General features: G+C 40.8%; 1 gene segment (V, D, J or C); it reads left to right on the forward strand.

The window, feature by feature from the left end:
• The first annotated feature begins 487 nt into the window (after nucleotides 1-487).
• LOC132806401 (Ig heavy chain C region-like) lies at nucleotides 488-19,323 on the forward strand. The segment is given in 7 exon segments: nucleotides 488-620; nucleotides 726-1,034; nucleotides 2,229-2,285; nucleotides 12,456-12,764; nucleotides 15,871-16,182; nucleotides 18,152-18,460; nucleotides 18,908-19,323. Coding segments are annotated over 7 exon segments (1,737 nt in total).
• Nucleotides 19,324-19,620: the final 297 nt, after the last annotated feature.

Raw genomic sequence — 19,620 nt, forward strand, 5'->3', positions numbered from 1 at the left:
TGGACACGCTCTGTATTCAGTTGCCTAAATTGAATTTTGAAATGTTTAGTATGAATTACATGTTATTTTGTAGTGGGACAGAGACTGGCAGTGTCCTGGGAAATAAAAACTCAATTGTTTTACTAGCTAGTAATACGTTTGAACTTCGATTTTAGTTTTATCTGTTTGTGAATGAATGTAGAAATAAAGGGAGCTAACTTCCGAATGAATTTATTTTAAAGCAAAATACTTGCAACTATCATGTGAAATAGACCTGAAGGTACTCAATTTTACTTCCACCATTTAAAAAAAACACTCCCAAAGAAGCTATTCAGCAAAATAAATATCCCAAGATGTGTATATATCCATGTTTAAGCATAACCTGGTAAAGATATGCACCCATGTGTTGGGGCTGTGCAAGCTGAGACCAGGATCCAGTCTCAGTCTCCAGCAGGAAACCAACAGGCGGAAGCTGTGAGCCTGCCCTTTCCGATAGCCATATAAATCCTAGGCACTGGACCGTAATTCAACACTCCGGGATCGGCTTTGTTTAGAAAGATCTTGACAGAACCGCTTCCCAGAAGTTATCAGAATGATTGTGTCGACAATTTTTCTCAGTTTATTACTGACTTTCTTATCATGTGAGTGTTTTTTTGTTTAAGTCTGTCTTTGTTGCTGTCTCAATGTTAGTCTACCTCAGGAATGTAAAAGTAATGCTCATGGTTTATTTCTTGTCTTTTTTAAAGGTGTCCAGTCGGAGGTTGTTTTGACCCAGCCAGAGGCAGAGACTGGCCATCCCGGAAGCAGCCTGACACTGACCTGTAAAACCAGCGGGTTCGATCTCAGCAGCAGCTACATGAGCTGGGTCCGCCAGGTTCCCGGCCAGGGTCTGGAGTGGCTGGTTAGCTACTATAGTTCATCCAGCAATAACTATGCACCAGCGATTCAGGGTCGATTTACTGCGTCCAAAGACAATTCAAACAACATTTTCTCGTTGAAAATGACTAACCTGAAGATCGAAGACACCGCCATCTATTACTGTGCAAGAGACCACAGCGAGAGGAACCAGGGCTGAACCCGTTCAAAAACAGCTCGAGGGAACATTTTGTCAATTCCATCATAAACTGATGGTCAGTTTGAGTTTTAAATGCAATTATACCAACTGCGATCTGAAGCAGACCTCAGGCTGCCTCTTACAAAGCTATCAAAGAGGAAATGTACCATTGAAACTAGCAAACTGGTGACACAATGGGACAATGTTTTAGGCATGTCATATGTACTGCTAACACTTCCATCAATTAAATGCTGGGACAAAATATATCTGACAGCTCAGGAAATCACTGCTAATTGTTATGTCAACTATGGCATTCATTCTAAACATGATCAGTGCTAAATGGCTCTTTCAAATGAAAATTGAGACCTAGAGTAAAGAACAGAGAATGAGTGTACTGGTCTACATCATTGTGATACTACAGTGGGTCACAGTGCTGTGCACAGCGACATCCTCATACAATAACCACTGACAAGGATTTATCTCAAATTGGTGATTTCTACCGTGGCAGGAGCGAGAAATAATGTGAGCTGCAATTTAAACACAATCCAGTCGTGCTAGTTTGTACAAATGTAGAATTGTTTTCTACCTTCTTCGTGTTGATTGTCAAGTTAAATGCAGACCAAACCTGGAAAAGTATTCCAAGCTTTCAAAATACAATGAATAGTAAAAGCTGAAATAATGCACCAAATCATTTTTCGAGGAGTCTGAATCACTGCTTTCTAGGAAGTGAAGAAATTATTTGCATTTTACAGTTTACAGTCTGTCATAGTATTTGACACAACGTGTCTCACAGTGATATAGCTGGGGTGACACTGCAATTATGATCAATACAAAAACCTATTCAGCCTCCATTGTTTGAATCTAGTCAGTGATTACTTCTACAAACCGTCTTAACTTGCAGTTCGGTATTAGTTCTGTGGGGTTTTATGCCAGTATCACTATTTAATTTGTAAAAGTGTTGGGTAATTATTGATACACCAGTTGGGGATTTTGAGAATCAGCTGATGTGTTACTCTGTGAAGTATAAAACAGTATTAAAATTTATCAAGAATGATCAGAATTCACTCGCGCAATTATGTGATGAAGATTTATCGTGACTTTATTTTGCCTGTGGTTCTGAAAATTTAAAATGATGGTAGATTTTTGATTTGTTTTATGCAGAGCTAGTTATTGTGTGATCCAATCCAGAGAATGTAACACTGTGACTATCTTGATGACTGGGGCCAAGGGACCATGGTGACAGTGACTTCAGGTAAGAACTTTGAACATTCTTAGTGACTTTTTAAAAACTTTCTATTCATGTGACTAATTTCTGAATTAAATGAAACTCAGATTCTGTGCTGAGTTTGGTTTGGTTCGGATTGATTTTTGTTCAGACTGATTATAGACTTCAGTTAAGGCTCAGCAAATAGTTAAAATGGTGATGATGGAGTCATTTGCTCAGTGTATCTCTTTTTTTTTGATCAGATGGATATTCTATGTGGCTGGGTTACTTGAAACACCTAATGTCTCTTAATCAGTCAGCTATAAATAATGTTTAATGTCAGTGACACCCTGACTGTGAGTTTTATTATCAACAACAAATGCTACGAATTCAAAGATGTTCAAGATATTACCAAACATGACTAAAATATGCTAAAATATCATTATTCATTTCTTGAATATATGTTCTTACCATGATTATATTTTCTCATTTATTTTGTTAATTTTGTTGATGACAAGCAGGTTAGAAACTGTCATCAAAGTTTCTTGCGGTGCTATATTGCATTCTGTTGATTAGATTCGGAGTTTGTTTTACTTGATTCTGTTGAATTGAGTTGATTGGATTTTGGCTTTGTTTTAGTTGATTCGGGTTGAACTGTGTTGATTGGATTCTGACTTTGTTTTTACTTGGTTTTGTTGAATTGTGTTGATTGACTTTTGAAATGGTTTTATTTGATTCTGTTGAATTGAATTGGTTGGATTCTGATTATGTTTCATTCAAATCTGTTGTTTTGAGTTGATTGGATTCTGATTTTATTTTCTTTGATTCTGTTGAATTGAGTTGATTGGATTCTTATTCAGTTTGTGAAATTGATCTGCGTTTTCATGCTTTCTGAGTTGGTGTTTTCTTTCTGGTGAGGAGATTGACTCTCTGGAATACTTTTCATTACCAATATTTGTGAAGTTCTTTTGTTTTTCATGAATCATTTCTGCATTTGTTAAACTTATATGACACGTTTTTCTCCGCTTGATTGAAAACAGGACATCCATTTGTAACGGTCTGAAAAACAACTTAAGGCAGAAACCCAGATGTGTGAGAAATGAAAAAAAAATGAGTTTTTAATGGATTGACTTTTTTAAAAAAACTCCGTTCTAATTGTAAACGAACTGAATTTTGTTTTGAGTAGCCTCATTCAAAATAAAATTTGGGACCTAAATCTGAAACTGCAGAATTGATCAGATCACGTAATTGAAACTAACTTAAAATTATAATGTGGTAATATTTGTCCATTCAGTAATTTTGTTTTGACCATGAGGTGATTAATCAATATATGCCTTCAACCCCACTCTACTGTGCGCTGCACAAGATTGTCATGATCAGGAAGGGTGTGCAGGTTAGAAATAAATTGAACTATTGCCAGAAACGTTACAGCTTTAAGTGTTAAGTCCCCTCAAAACAAGGTTGCTATTATGACCTGTTATTTCTATTCAATTTAATCATTAGTTTGCTTGATTCTGAGCAGCTTTGTTAGACTTCAATTTGGTTTTATTTGTGAGGTGACATCATGTTCTTGGTTCTGTTGAAAATGTTTGCAGAGCTAGTTCTGCTGCAAACACACCGTGTTGTGATCTGGTGATCGTTGATCTGTTGAGGAGGGACTGTGCTTGGGTAACATTAAATGTGTTATATTTGGGAAACCGTTTCTGGTTTCGACATTGTTTTTGCAATGTTAACACGGTTGGTGACAGTGAACTGCTCTTTCCTCATTCAATGCAATCAGCATGCGAGTTAAAATTTCATAAAGTCTATTATAAAGTGAAAGGCAAATCGCACAGGTTTTAGAAATGAAGGGAAAACAGATACCTTCAGGTGCTATTTTTACTTAAAATAAATAATTAAGGATTAATCTAATCCATGCTTTACAATCCAAATTCGAAACTCAACTATCTAGTTCAATCACAAAGTCTGTCTTTAAACAGTTTACAAGTCATAGAGAAATATAAATAGAATTTCAAAAGTCTAATGTTCTAATAGTTCTTGCTCTTGAGCAAAAATGCCATGACTGTGCTATAATTGATCAAGAAACACCTTTCAATTCCGCTGTACACTACATACATATTTTTCTGGCTGGAAAAGATCATTGGCAAAGACCATTTGGAAATTCTGCTCAATTCTATGTAGAACAGATCAGTTTCACTGCTTTGATCAGTTTCACATATAACTTGAGTTAATTAATTGTTATGTCCCTGATTAAACTGGATTTGCAGGATAAAAATAAAACATTAACTGAATTATTTAACCTGCACAGTGCTTTAGGTGTTCCCAATCTGTGCATTTTAAATAAATAGTTACATTTTACAACAAAATATCAACTGAAGAGTCATTCTTCAGGAAACAACTGCTATAGTGAATTATGTGACCAACCAAATTTCGAATTAATTAAAGTAATCCACTCATGAACTCCAGGGCAGCATGGTGGCTCAGTGATTGGCATTGCTGCCTCACAGCGCCAGGGTCCCAAATTTGATTCCACCCTCGGGTGACTGCCTGTGTGGAGTTTGCACATTCTCCCTGTGTCTGTGTGGGTTTCCTTCGAGTGCTGTGGTTTCCTACCACAGTCCAAAAGATGTGCAGGTCAGGTGATTGTGCAGTTTAGCACAGCCATAGTGTTCAGGGATGTCTAGGTTAGGGTGCATTAGTCAAGGACAAATATAAATTAGGGGGAATGGGTCTGGGTGGGCGACTTACTGTTCAGAGGGTCAGTGTGGAATTGTTGGGCCAAATGGCCTGTTTCCATACTGTAGGAACTCTCCTCTTAAAACCATGGGAGTACTTGCTGCAAACGCAGAAAATTCATTTTACATCGATGTGTTCAGGCGTATGCAGAGTTCACAAATTTGCAGAAGACATGAACTAGAGGATAACAGAGCACATTGTTTATTCAAACACTGAAAATAGAGTAATATTTATTTTAATTAATATACTTGATCGATTTATTGCAATGTAGCGATCTGAAGGAATCTGCTCACATTAGTTCAGTGTGACAATCATTTAGATTAGATTTCCTGCAGTATGTATCAGGCCATTTGGCCCAACAAGTCCACACCGACCCTCTGAAGAGGAACCCATCCAGACCCATTCCCCTACCCTATATTTACCCCTGACTGATGCACCTAACACTATAGACAATATAGCATGACCAGTTCACCTGACTTGCACATCTTTGGATTTTGGGAGGAAATCCACACAGACACAGGGGAGATTGTGTAAACTCCACATAGGCCATCACCCGAGGCTGGAACCGAGCCTGGGTACCTGGATCTGTGAGGCAGCAGTGCCACATTTACTTAGACATCCGTTAAAGTGGGCAACTCCAGACAGAAGCATGTTTTCAATTCATACCTTTTTCAACATTTTAGTTCATTACAAGCAGTTAACAAGAAAATAACCTTGCCCTAATTCCTTCAACAGAAATGCTTTCCACACTGGAATGCAGTATTGTTTATGCAGTGCATGCAAAATCTCCACAATTCGAGGAACGTTTTAAGAATATGTAAAAATAATTTAGAGAATAATCCATTTCCTCCAGATCTGTGCTTTAATTGGCGATATTTCCCACCTCAATAATTTTGTTAAATACAATGACTTATTAAGTTTATGAACTCAGTGGTTATTTATGTTCATTGTGAACACATTCTCGTTCACATTAATCCACTGGTTAGTTCCTCTGATGAATATTCAATTACAGTGAATATATTTGACGTGAGGAGTTGAGCAATGTATCCTCTGGGATTAAGTCTGTTGTACAGTTTGTTTCAGTGCTATCTCTGACTAACTTGTCCACGGTCCTGACCATTTATAAATTGTCCAGTTCGGATACCTGAATCTCAGACAGTTCAATTTTATCTCGCGCTTCAAAACCACTTTTATCTGCCAGAAATACAATATTTGATTAGGTGCCTCAGAATTGAGAGCCCTGACTAAGTTGTTCCAATCAGAACGAATGTTTCAGGAACAAAAGGCAGATAGCAAGAGTTTTGAAATTGGTTGTTGACAACAAGAGATATTTGATTGAGCGAGGCAGAGGGAAATATGCTGCATATTTTCTTTGTGCCTCAGTTATGCAGGAGATGTTTCGTGGCACAATGTAAAATCAGAATTTTTTTTGCATCTTATTATTTGAAAACTTATTATCAGCTTTTAATGTTACTGGCAATGGTCTTATTACACTTCAAAACATTTTAATCTTTTTCAAACTAAGTAGACCGTCTGGTGCAGCAACATTCACAGGGGAAAGAGGAAGGGAGTTCGAGGTTGGAATCTCGTGACAGTGAATTGATGGCAATGCAATTCCTAGTTTTATTGCTCTGTAGTTCCCATCGAGTTTGAACAATTTGGAGCAGCTGTCAAAGTATTCTTGGATAAATGTTGAAATGTTACTTTCATTGTACAAACATTCTGGAACAATCCCTGGTTGTTGGAAGGTGTTAATAACTAACATGGTTTATAAACTGTCGAAACAGGTGAGCTGTGTTCTCCGTGATAGTGTCGAGCTCATTGTGTTCAGGTCTGTTGTGATGTTGTGGTAGGGTCCCTGATTCTGTGCCAGGTGGCCTGTGTTCACTTACAACCTGTTAGAGAGGTATGTAACACCATCTCTTATCAGGTTACTTCAGTAGAAGAAAGCAGATTGAGATGTTTGGGTGTTTGTTGGAATTCCACTCACAGAGGCCAGTGAAATCTATTCAATCGCTGTCCTGACTTGTGTCTCTTAGACATTAAACAGAATTTTGGTGGTTAGCAGCTTTTTCCAGATCAATATTTGTTCACAAGCTTTTGGGCATCGCTAGATGGGGTTAATGGAGTAAGTGCTCAAAGAAATCCCAGCTTTTGACTTGCTGTTCTAACAATATCATTTATAAATAATCCCGAATGAAACATTTTCAAAGTATATTTGATGAGATTTTGCTTAGGCTGTTTTACTTTATATTAAACCAGTGCTGTAGCTGAATTTGATTGTTCAGTACTGTGGGGGTTTCCGTTGAATCCAACACTTGCAGCAGATGGTGATAGCTTTTCAGTTGGTCTTCCATTGCTATCTCAGACCATCCAGTACCTCTGCTAAGAATCCTTTTTCCAACAGGAGTCAAGCCAACGGAATCACTGTTTATCTCAACGGGTGTGAGCTCTTGTGCCAAAAACATGAAAACAATTTGGTGAAGAGGGGGTCTCTGGATGGGAAAGGTTAATCTTGCCTTCTCTCCACAGCAGCTGCTAGACCTGCTGAGTTTCTTCAGATGTTTCTGTCTTTATTTTGGTTTTCTAGCATTTAAAGTTTGTTGTTTCATTGAAAAACGTTCTGTTCGATTAAACACGTTCTTCAGAGAAAAGATGCATTTGAACAAATTGCAAATGTTCAGAGATATTATTGAATTTGAGTGCCCTGATCTCGAGCTGTAGTTTCACAAGAAACTATTATGAAGTAACAACACACTGCAGAGTGCAGTGGCTGCTGTAATTGGGTGGAAGTTATTTTGATCACTCAAATAGAGAATGTCAGTGATCCCGTTCCAAATAATCAACAGAAGTTTTTTTTAAAGCATGTGTGAAACAATTAATTTATCGAACTATTTTAATAAAAAGTATTCACGGCCAGTGCTAGCTTAATGAATGACACAATGATAGGAAGGTAGGAACAAGAGGAGGGCACTCAGCCCCTCTAGTTGTTCCCCCACTTACTTAGATCATGGTGCATCTGTGAGCTCAATCCACAGGTCTCCCTTTGGCTAAAGCTCTTTAACACCTTTGTTTAACAAGCAAAAACTATCCCAGATTTACTGATTCGACTGCCCATAACAAAGGGAGACACCATTTCTGAAAGACATTCCTGTGAGTACTGTGACACAATGAGGCTGGGATTAATTGCTCATGAAAGTAAACTTTAAATATCTGACAATTTCCAATATAAACATCCCAATCATCATATTTCATTAATTTAACACTATACTTCCCTGGAATCAAGAAATATAATGTGTGATTGCCTTGCTAATAATGAGGAGAAAGTGAGGACTGCAGATGCTGGAGATCAGAGCTGAAAATGTGTTGCTGGAAAAGCACAGCAGGTCAGGCAGCATCCAAGGAGCAGGAGAATCGACGTTTCGGGCATGAGCCCTTCTTCAGGAAGGGCTCCTTGGATGCTGCCTGCTCCTTGGATGCTGCCTGACCTGCTGCGCTTTTCCAGCAATACATTTTCAGCAGTTGCTAAAAATGAGGGAAGCTTCATTCCTATTATATGATTAAGAAATAGCTCTGTTCATTCAGTGAAAACACAGTCAAATCACTCAAAAGGAAACCATGATTTGGAGATGCTGGTGTTGGACTGGGGTGTACAAAGTTAAAAATCACACAACCCCAGGTTATAGTCCAACAGGTTTAATTGGAAGCACACTAGCTTTTGGAGTGACGCTCCTTTATCAGGTGATAGTGGAGCGTCACTCCGAAAGCTAGTTTTCTTCCAATTAAACCTGTTGGACTATAACTTGGTGTTGTGTGATTTTTAAAAAAAGGAAATCATGTCATCTTGTGTAGACACACAAGTGCCTCAAATAATTTTCAATTCTTCTAGTGGTTGTTTGAATCTCTAGACAGGTGTGGAAGTGTCAAACTTTTTATATCGCCTTGAGAAACAAGTTGTCATCAGTCTATTTGAATTGCTGAAGTTTGTGTGGTATTAGCATATTCACAGCGCTGTTAGGAAGTGAGTCCCATGGCTGTGATTGAGGAAGAGGAAACGGGCAGGGAAATAGTTGAGAGTTAAGTTGAAGTCTGATATGGAGGAAAGCTTCACATGCATGTGTGCCCTTATCCTCAAGGATCACAATTTTGGAATATGCTGCCGAAGGGACATGTCAGCATGCAAAATGGAAGCTGAAGAAGGCATCTCGGCCTCTCTAGAAGGCTATTCCATTCATGGGATCATCATTAATCTTGCTGCTCATCAATCTTCCCAACACACTGATAACATTGAACCTGATTGTTTACTGTTCAACACAAGAATGGTGAATTCGTTTGGAATTCTCCACCACAGAAATTCATAGATTCAAGACTCATAGATTCTTGAAAGCGTTGTCTCAAGTACCTAGTGTGTTGAAGGTGTTTGGCGCACGTACCTTCATTGGTCAGAGCACTGAGTGCAGGAGTTAGGGCTTCATGTTGTAATTGTCCAAAACATTGGAATGAACTGCCAGAGGAAGTGGTAAATGCAGAGCTAGGTCCCACATTGAGAAGACATTTGAACAGCTACAGGAACTGGATAGGTCTGGATGGAAATGGGCCAAAGGCAGGCAAGTGGAATGAGTTTAATTTGGGAACTCTGGTCAGCATGGATGGGCTGGACCAAGGGAACTGTTTCGGTGCTGTACGACTTTATGTCTCACTGACTTTATGGTGGATAGGCTCAAAGTTGGAAGGTGGTGAGCAAGTGAGGGGCGAGATTGGGCATGTGGGAGAGTTTGGGCTGGTAGGCTGGCTGCTGGGTAAGCTTGCGTGCACTCTGTCTGGCAAGGTGGCATCAAGGGAAATGGTAATGGTCACAGGATAATTTGGTCCAATTGTGCTTGGTAGGTGAGGGGTAGTTTGAGCTGAAATGCAGGAGGTCTGTCTTTGCCAGGCTGGTTTATGGAGAGGTGGGCAGGATGCCAGGCTGGTTAGTGTAGAGATGGGCAGGGTGCCAGGATGTTTCAGGGGGTGGAAGGTCACTGTAATGAAGTGACAGGTGGACGTGTTGTCAAAATGCAAAGCTCAGAGTCTGGCAAAATGGTAGGTTGTAAAGCACAGATGCCAAAGGAGCTAGGATGCAATGTGCACAGGTTGTCTTGGGTAAGATGAGAGGTCAGTGATCAAGGGCTGAGGTCATGTCTTGGGTAGTGGGCTTTTGTCAGAGGTTGTGGAAATGATGGTGTCAGGTCCAGTCAGGGCCAGGTTCACCATGGACCAGGTACAGGGCGGCAGGAGTGTAAATGAGTGAAAGGAGTTGAGATCATATGTCCATCTGGAATATAGAATATAGAACATTACTGTGCAGTACAGGCCCTTCAGCCCTCGATGATTCCACAGGTCAGTGTAAAAATCTGAAGCCTATCTATCCTACACTATTCCATTTTCATCCATATGTTTATCCAATGACCTTTTAAATGCCCTTAAAGTGGGCGAGTGTACTATTGTTGCAGGCAGTGCGTTCCATGCCCCTACCACTCTCTGAGTTAAGAAACAACCTCTGACATCTGTCATCTATGTCTTCTCCTGCTAGCCATCACTATTCAAGGAAAAAGACTTTCACTGTCCACCCTCTGTTTATCTTTTATGTCTCAATTAAGTCAACCTTCTTCTCTCAAACAAAAACAGCCTCAAGACCCTCATCCTTTCCTCATTAAACCTTCCCGCCATACCAAACAACATCCTGGTAAACCTCCTCTGAACTCTTCCAAAGCTTCCACATTCTCTCTATAATGTGGCGACCAGAACAGTACACAATACTCCAAGTGCAGCCACACCAGAGTTTTGTACAGCTGCAACCTAACCTAGTGGTTCTGAAACTCAGTCCCTCTATCGATGAAAGCCAGCACAAAGTATGCCTTCTTAACAACTCTATCAAACTGGCTGGCAACTTTTAGGGATCTGTGTACATGGGCACCGAGATCTCTCTGCTCAGCTACACTGTCAATATGGATTGCCTTGGATGTGTTTTGTGTGATAGGGGGTTGTGTGTTCCGGGCATGAATGGGTGTATAGCAGGGTGGGGTTTGTCAATGTGAGTGGAAATTTAGGTCTAGGCAGAGTAAGTGCAGTGGTTAGTCTGAGAGATGAGGTTTGGTGGTGAACTGCGTATCAGTTTGATAGTTATTAAAGTTAAAGATTACTTGTTCATTTCTCAAATCATATTTACATAAATACTCAGCTGTAACACTCCAAAGTCTCTGAACTTTAATGGTCCTCCATTTTTCAGAGGCCTCCAGAATTCAGATAATTGTAAATTAGATGTTTCAACTTCCAGCCAATTGGCCTGAGTTCAGCCGTGGCAGCCATCCTCCCCGTCCCAGTGCTCAGCTCCTGCCTGTGCTGCTGCTGCTGCTGCAGTGACCTTCCTCCCAGAGAGTCTTGCATTGATAAGTGAGGAACGCTCACTGGACCTGATTTCCAAGTATGGGGATGGCAAACACGAGGGGACACAACTTTAAAGTGAGGAGAGATAGGTATAAGACAGATAGCAGAGGTAGTTTCTTTACTCATTGAGTAGTAAGGGTATGGAGTGCTTTGCCTGCAATGGTGGTAGATTCGCCAAGTTTAAGTACATTTAATTTGTCATTGGACAGGCCTATGCATGTACATGGAATAGTGTAGGTGGGATGGGCTTCATATTAGTATGTCAGGGCAGCGCAACATCGAGGGCCGAAGGGCCTGCACTGCACTGTGATGTTCTATGTTCTATGATTCACTCTGATTTCTCTCCAGGGGTACAGCCAGTTGTTGGGTATTTCCAGCAGCATGGTACCTAGTGGAGCGGCACGCTGGTTCCATGGTTAGCGCTGCTGCCTCACAGTGCTCGGGACTCGGGTTCCATTCCAGCCTCGGGTAACTGTCTGTGTGGAGTTGGCACTTTCTCCCCATATCTGTGTGCATTTCCTCCCACAGTCCAAATCTGTACAAGCTGGGGAAATTGCAAATGTTGTGTTCAGTGATTGGGAGGTTAGATGCTTTAGTCAGGGTTAACCGTAGCATAATAGGGTAGAGGAATGGGTCTGGATGCGTTTCTTTTCAGAGGGTGGGTGTGGACTTGTTGGGCCAAATGGCCTGTTTGCACACACTGTAGAATTTCGATGAATCTGCATTTCCTTGGTTTGTATTTTGTGAAACTTCTCTGCTCTTCACAGCAATCCAATGAAAGTGTCAATTGGTGAGATCTTCAAACAGTTACTGGGGTGGGATCAGGATGTTCTTCTTCCTAAATTATATGGCAATGGTCAAGGTCGAGGGCATGTTTCTCAAGAGGGAACCAATGATCATGATCAGCAACTGATAGGAAACAAAAATAAACTCCAGTTATGCTGTAGACTTCAGCGGGAGCATACTGGCAAACGGTTACAGCTGAGGATACATTTGAGTAACTGATAAGGTCAAATTAACAGAAACTAACATGCTCAATTGGTCATTCTATTGTAGAGGCACCATCTTCCCCCACGCTTTATGGCCTGGTCTCCTCCTGTGAGGAGCACAGCACCGATTCGACAATCTTTGGTTGTTTGGTGATGGACTATTCCCCAGACGTCACCAAGGTAACCTGGAAGAAAGGTGGGGTGCTAATCACGAATGGTGGATTGAAGACTTACCCATCAGTGAGAAACAAGAAGGGAACCTACACCCTGAGCAGCCAGTTAACCCTGCCCGGGTCAGCGGTAGATTGCCCCAGCAAAATCTACTGTGAGGTTCAACACAGCGGGTCACACAAGAGCAAAGAAATGCCATGTCCAGGTACGTATTGTGGGAACTGAGATAAACAGAGCATCTGGCATTAATATGAATAAGGCATTATTTATAACCATTTTCACAGAATCACCTTATACAGTACAGGAAAAAGGCCCTTTGATCCATCCAGTTTACGCCTATCAATAACAGCCACCTAACTATTCCAGTCTCATGTGCCAGCACATGATCCATTGCCTTGTGTGACTTGCCCTTGCAAGGATGCATCTCAATACTTCATACTTATTATGAGGGGCTCAGTCTCTACATGACTTATAGGTGATGAGCTCCAGGCTAACACCACCCTCAGTTTGATTTTGTTTTCCCCTGAGATCCACTTGGAACCTCCTGGCCTTACCTTCACCCTGTGCCCCTGAGGCATTGATCTCTCCATCAAGGGGAAAGGTTTCATCCAGTTTACCCAGTCTATGCCTAAAATAATTCTAGACATCATGATAATCTTCTCCCTAATTCTCCTCTGCTCCAAGGAAAACCCCTGTCTATCTCATCTAGTTTCATAACTAAAACCCTCCAACCCAGGCAAGATCCTGGCAAATCTCATCAATACTGCCTTCAGTGTAATCACATTCCTTCGATAACATGCACACAACGCTTCAGTATGGCCTAACCAGTGTTCTATCAAGTTCCAGTATCATCTCCCGATTCTTCATTGTCAATGTCTAGGCTAATAAAAGCTAATATCCTCCCACCTCCTTAGTCTCTTTATCCAGACGACACAGTACTATAGGGGATCGGTGGGTACATGCACCAAAGATCCTCAGGCCTTTCCAGGGTTCCACCATTCAAAATGTCATACCTCACAGATTCTTCTGCCGAATTACATTACCTTACATTTATCCAGAATAATTTCCATTTGCAACTTCTCTTCACATACAACCAACCCTTTTATATCCTCCTACAATCTAAAGCCATAATGCTCATGACTTACCAACATGACAGTTTTCATTTCATCTGTGAATTCACTGGTTAATCCTCCTAAATTTGAGTCTCAATCATTGGTATGTAAGAGAAATAACGTGGAAATCAACCCCAATCCCTACAGAACACCAGGAGACATAGATTCCCAGTCACCCAGACACCCGATGACTATTATCCCCTGCTCCCATCACTCAGCCAGTTCTCGATCCAATCTGTCAAATTAACTCGGATCCCATTGGCTCTGATTATTGCTATCATCTGGACATCGAGTTATCTCTCTGAAAACTACTATCAAATTGTTACACATGACTTTCTCTCAATAAAACTATGCTGAAAATTGTTGATTTATCTTCCAAATGAAGACTAATTTCACTTTTCAACAGTTTCCCTACCACTGAGACTAGCTTGACAGATCTGTGTTTTCATTATTTATCGCTTCCTTTGTCCTGCGTAACAGTGCAACGTTGGCTGATCTACACTCACTTGGCACAACTGCTGTGGCCAGACAGTAATTCTAAATTATTGTTAGCGACCCAACTATTTCATCCCTTGCATCGCTCAACCGCTTGGTATACTTTTCATCTGCCCTGGAAATATAACCACTTTTCATTTAGCAAGACAACACAGAACATCACGTCATGTGCCCTAATTTCTGAAAGTACATCACAACACTCCTCCATGATTTCTGTCCCCACATTGTCCCTCTTACTAGTGAACACTGACACAACACATTCGTTTTGACCACAACCTAATCCTCCGGCTCCACTCCAATAATAACACTTAATGGGCATTACTGTTTCCCGAATAATTCTTTTATTATGAATGAGCCTGTAACTTTTAAAAATATTTTCCTTTATTTTGACTCCTATTATTTTCTCGTGGTCCCTTTTGCTCTTCTAATTCCTTTGTCTTTCAAACTCCCCCTTGCACGTTCTGTACTCCATACTAATTTCTATTGTTTTGAGATTTCAGTATAGACAGGAAGCCTCCCTTGTTTCTCCTTATCTCACCCTCCATGCCCTTTGGTATCCAGAGCACGTTACATTCTTGGTCCCATTCAGTGGCTTCCTGGGAAATGTCCTCCCTGTGATTTTCCTGTCTCTTTCTTAAATGTTTCACACTGCTCTGACTCAGATTTACCAATAAGTGTCAGCTTCCAGTCCACTCTGGTTAAGTCATTACCTGATCTTACTAAAATTGTCCTTCCCCTTTTCAGAACTTTGGGCCAATTTCTATTCCTTTGCAGTACAATCTGAAATCCAACTGATTTACGATCACTGTCTGCAAAGTGCACCACCATTGATGTTTTACCCACTGGGTCGACTTCATTCCCAAAAGTTAAGTTCAGGTTCACCCCTCTCTTGCAAGGTCTGGATTAAAATTCTCTGTATTAACACATACTTTGTTTAAATATTCTCCTGGGGGCATTTTCAGAATTGTGCTCCCTCTAAACGTTAGACAAAGTGAATATCCAAGCCTATGCTGAGGAAGTTAAAAACCTCTTTTCTCATTCCCCTATTTAATTTACATATCTCTGAAATTTATCCATGTATTTGCACTTGGTCTTTTGGACCTATAGTAAGGCATATCGTGCTCTCCCAGTAGTTATGTTTGCTGTATTTTGGTTTTGAAGTACTGTCCATTTGCCTTTGTTCGAGGAGGTATCTATGATTTCATTTCTCTTTACAGCCTAAAATACTCTTGTCAGAATTGTGACAGAAGCAACATTCCGTGCCGCAAACCCCTGCCCTCATCCTTTTCCATCTTTCCCTGTCTCGCCTGAAGGCACTAAATCCTGGAAAATTGAATAGCCACTCCTGCCCCGCTCTCAATATGTCTCCGTGATAGCAACAGCATCATTTCCTCATTTATGCCGGTAATTCATCTGCCTTGATCATCAGACTCTGTCATTAAAATGAATACCATCTAATGTTGCTATCTCCCTTCTGATGTTACTGGCCTATAGTTTCTATGCCTCCTTGACTCCCTTGCTGTGTCCTATAATTTTAGCCTTTCACATTGTCCTGATGATCTTTCTGTGTGGATCCCAGCTTCTCCAGCACTCTGCACAATTATGATTCTTGTATCCATTAATCACAAGAAACCTTGATATATGAGAACTGATTGTATTTGTTATGAAATTCATCAGATAATTTATGCGATGTGTTTCCTAAAGGTACAGGTCCTCTCCCACCAACTCTTCTCCTAACTGTGAGCTCCAGTGAAGAAATCGCAAGCAGCAAGTTTGCAACTGTCGTTTGTTCAATCATCGATTTCCATCCGAAGGCAATCAACGTGACTTGGTTGAAAAATGGCCGACGCTTGGATTCTGGCTTCTTCACGTCTCCCGTGTGTGAGGCGAACGGGAACTTCTCGGTGACGAGTCGGCTGATGGTCCCTTATGGTGAATGGTACAACAGCGCAGTCTATACCTGCCAGGTCACTCACGAAGAGAACATTCAAAGTAAAAACATCACCGCACTCCAGGGTAAGAGACACATACTGGGAGAGCTACAAATCACTCTGAACTCTGATGTGAATCAAACACACTAATTTATCAGGCGTAGTAAACAGCACGGTACAGCTTCTCATTTCCCAGCATGTCACGTATCTCATTTCAGTTTGAATGTTACATTAGCATTGCTCATAATTCAACATTTTGGCAAGTCAGAAAAGCATGTTTCCTCTCTGTTGAAGGTAGCTATATAGACAGTGAGCTTTGTTAAATAGTTTGTTAAATAGTTTGTTGCCTGACCATGCTGGGAGAGGCATTCAGAGTGATGAATCCTTGCCTGGTAGTGGCTTCAAGGATAAGTTTGGGGGTGGAGGGGGGATATTGGAGAGATATCTAATTGAAACATAGAAAATACTGAGAGACTGAGGTCGAGTGAATGTAAATAGATGTTTTGACTGGTAGGCGAGACTAGGATCCAAGGGCACAGTCTCAGGGTCAAAGGGGCACTGTTTAGAACTGAGATGGGGAGGAATTTCTTCAGCCAGAGGGTGATGAATCTGTGGAACTTGTTGCTGCAGAGGGCTGTGGAGACCAGGCCATTGTGTATATTCAAGCCAGAGATGGATCGGTTCTTGTTTATTGTGGGGAGAAGACCATAGAATGGCTTTAGCCCAAACGTCGATTTTCCTGCTCGTCGGATGCTGCCTGACCTGCTGTGCTTTTCCAGCATCATTCTGATCTAAACTCTGGATTGGCCGAACAGCCTTATTCTGATCCTCTATCTTATGATGTTGTGCTCTCAAAATGACGTGGTTAAAATATGCAGTGACCCTAACTTGAAAATAAATCAAAATGCGTTCAATGCTTCACTCCCTGCTCAGGAATGACCTGTTGGCCTTGGACATTGTACGACATCGATTTTTATCTGGTACTGAGCTCTTTAATTTCATTTATGGGATCAGACCACAGACCAAGTGGGTATCACATTTGATGAACTGGGATAAACGTGATCTCACTGAGCCTCTTTAAGATGCTCTCTGTAATTAGTGGATGAGGCAGGAGAATAAATTCTGGTAAGAATGCTACAATAGGGATGAATGAACGAGGAACTCGAGACAGGCTGATTTAGCCTGGTTTGGGGTGGCGATGTTTACACAGTGGGTAGTGGATGTCTATAAAATTAGTGTACATTTCCATCACGTTTGTAGATTAATTTAAGACTCTTTTGTTTGGTTTTTTTTCTCCCCTGCTCTATGAAGAAATTAAAAAATGCAGCTTGGTAAATAAAGTGAAAGTACAGACCAGTCATGAACTAACTGAATGGAGGGAAAGACTTAAGGAGATGGGTGTCCTTCTCGATATCCAATGCTGTACTCAGTGCCTTGTTTTCAGATCTACTCCAAACTCAGCCCACGAGGAACAATGACATAAATTAGAGAATGACATCACACCAATAACGCAAAGTATTTTTGATCACGTTAAATACAATGAACAGAATTTCCATGGATATTCACTGCTCCTGTAGCACTTTAGAACTCTGCAAAGAGAATAATTATTATTTCTTAAAATTTGGGATGTGATTTGGCAGTCAGCGTGACCAGCAGCACTTGCACCTAAGGGTTATGAACATGGAAATGAACTCATTATATTCAGATTACTCTTGTCACAAGTATCTATAGATGGTCTTAAGTGAGAGACAAACTCTGAAAGAAAGGTAATTCCATGGGTTACATAATGGTATCTTCGATGATTTTACTTTTTTCACAGCTTTCACTTGTTACAAAGCCAGTGTTCTTTTGGAATAATTACACAGGGTATGTCACAGGTAATCACAAATGCTTTCACAAATCAAAATACATCAACAAGAGTAAGCATTGTTTCAGCAATGGTTGGAGTTGCCATTTTGAAGGTGGTGTCTTCACCCTGTGAAGAAGTAATCTGAAGATTAGGTGTTTGTATCATAAAGGGGCATTTTTCATTGACTTTGATTTTTGTTTCATAGAAGATACCGAGTGCCACCCTCACACCGTTAAAATCCTCCCACCGCCAATCGAACAAGTCTTACTGGAAGCGACGGTGACGTTAACCTGCGTTGTGTCCAATTTTCTTCCTGGAGTCAGCGTGACCTGGAAACAAGATAAGAAGCCTCTGAGCTCAGAGATTGCTGACCAGCCTGGACAGAATCCCGACAGCGTGATCAGCAAATTAGACATTTCAACTGAAGCCTGGCTGAGTGGTGTTACTTTTGAATGTGTGGTGAACCATCAAAATCTACCGACTCCGCTGAGAGACTCCATCCACAAGGAGAAAGGTGAGCGGTGAGATTAAAACACAAAGCATCCCATGTGTAATCCAGATCCAGTTACATCAATGGCAGGCTTTGATTGGGAATGAACAAACACCGTTGGGAGCATTTATGATGCATCTGAAGGCAGGATAACTAAGTAGCTGATTAAGAAAAAGATGGACCAAAGGATATTGTATTCTGATTAAATCAGATAAGGTGGGAAGAAACCTGGGTTGTGATGTCACCATCAGCAATGACAATTGGACAGAATGCCCTTGTTGTGGGCTGGAAACATGGAGGCAACTTTCACATTAAACTTTACTTTTTTTACTGAACAGAATGTGTACTCTTTTAGAAAACAAAAGTGAATAAATCCCAAATTAAAAATGGCGTATTTTAATATTGAGTCAAATTGTGATATTGGTTCAGGATGTTTTTGATTGATTTATATTTGTCTCAAATATTCTGCAGTGATTAATCCGCTGGAGCCATCAGTGTCGGTCCTCCTGCCACCAACAGAAGAAATCTCCGCTCAGAGGTTTCTCTCCCTCACCTGTTTAGTGAGAGGTTTCTCCCCCCGAGAGATCTTCGTCAAGTGGACAAACAATGACAAGCCGGTGAATCCCAGTAACTACAAGAACACCGAGGTGATGGCAGAGAGTGACAACACTTCCTTCTTCATCTACAGCCTGTTATCCATTACAGCGGAGGAGTGGGCCAGCGGTGCTTCTTACTCCTGTGTGGTGGGACATGAAGCGATTCCATTGAAGATCATCAACAGAACAGTCGATAAATCCAGCGGTAAACCGAGTTTCGTAAACATTTCACTTGCACTGATGGACACTGTTAATTCATGTCAATAAAAATCTCAAAGTTGCATTTAATAATTCAACAGAAGTAATAAAGTTTCTTTTTCCTCCAGTTGTGAGTTAAATACTGAATGAGTTGTTTCTCACTCTGACTTACATTCCATCTCTGTAGTTAAAGTGGGTTATTAACAGGTCTAGGACAAGTGTCTTGTGCAGTTAATGTTCTCTGCTCAGATACACCCTGGGTCAGAGACAGAGTAAAGCTCACTCATTGCAGGATTCCGCCAAGTACCTTATCCATCCTAAATCCCTCTGTGACAAAATCTGACAATGTCCCTTTTACGTCAAGGGTAGAGCACGAGTTTTGAACTTGGT

Source organism: Hemiscyllium ocellatum (assembly GCF_020745735.1).
Source record: "Hemiscyllium ocellatum isolate sHemOce1 chromosome 15 unlocalized genomic scaffold, sHemOce1.pat.X.cur. SUPER_15_unloc_17, whole genome shotgun sequence".
Classification (NCBI taxonomy): domain Eukaryota; kingdom Metazoa; phylum Chordata; class Chondrichthyes; order Orectolobiformes; family Hemiscylliidae; genus Hemiscyllium; species Hemiscyllium ocellatum.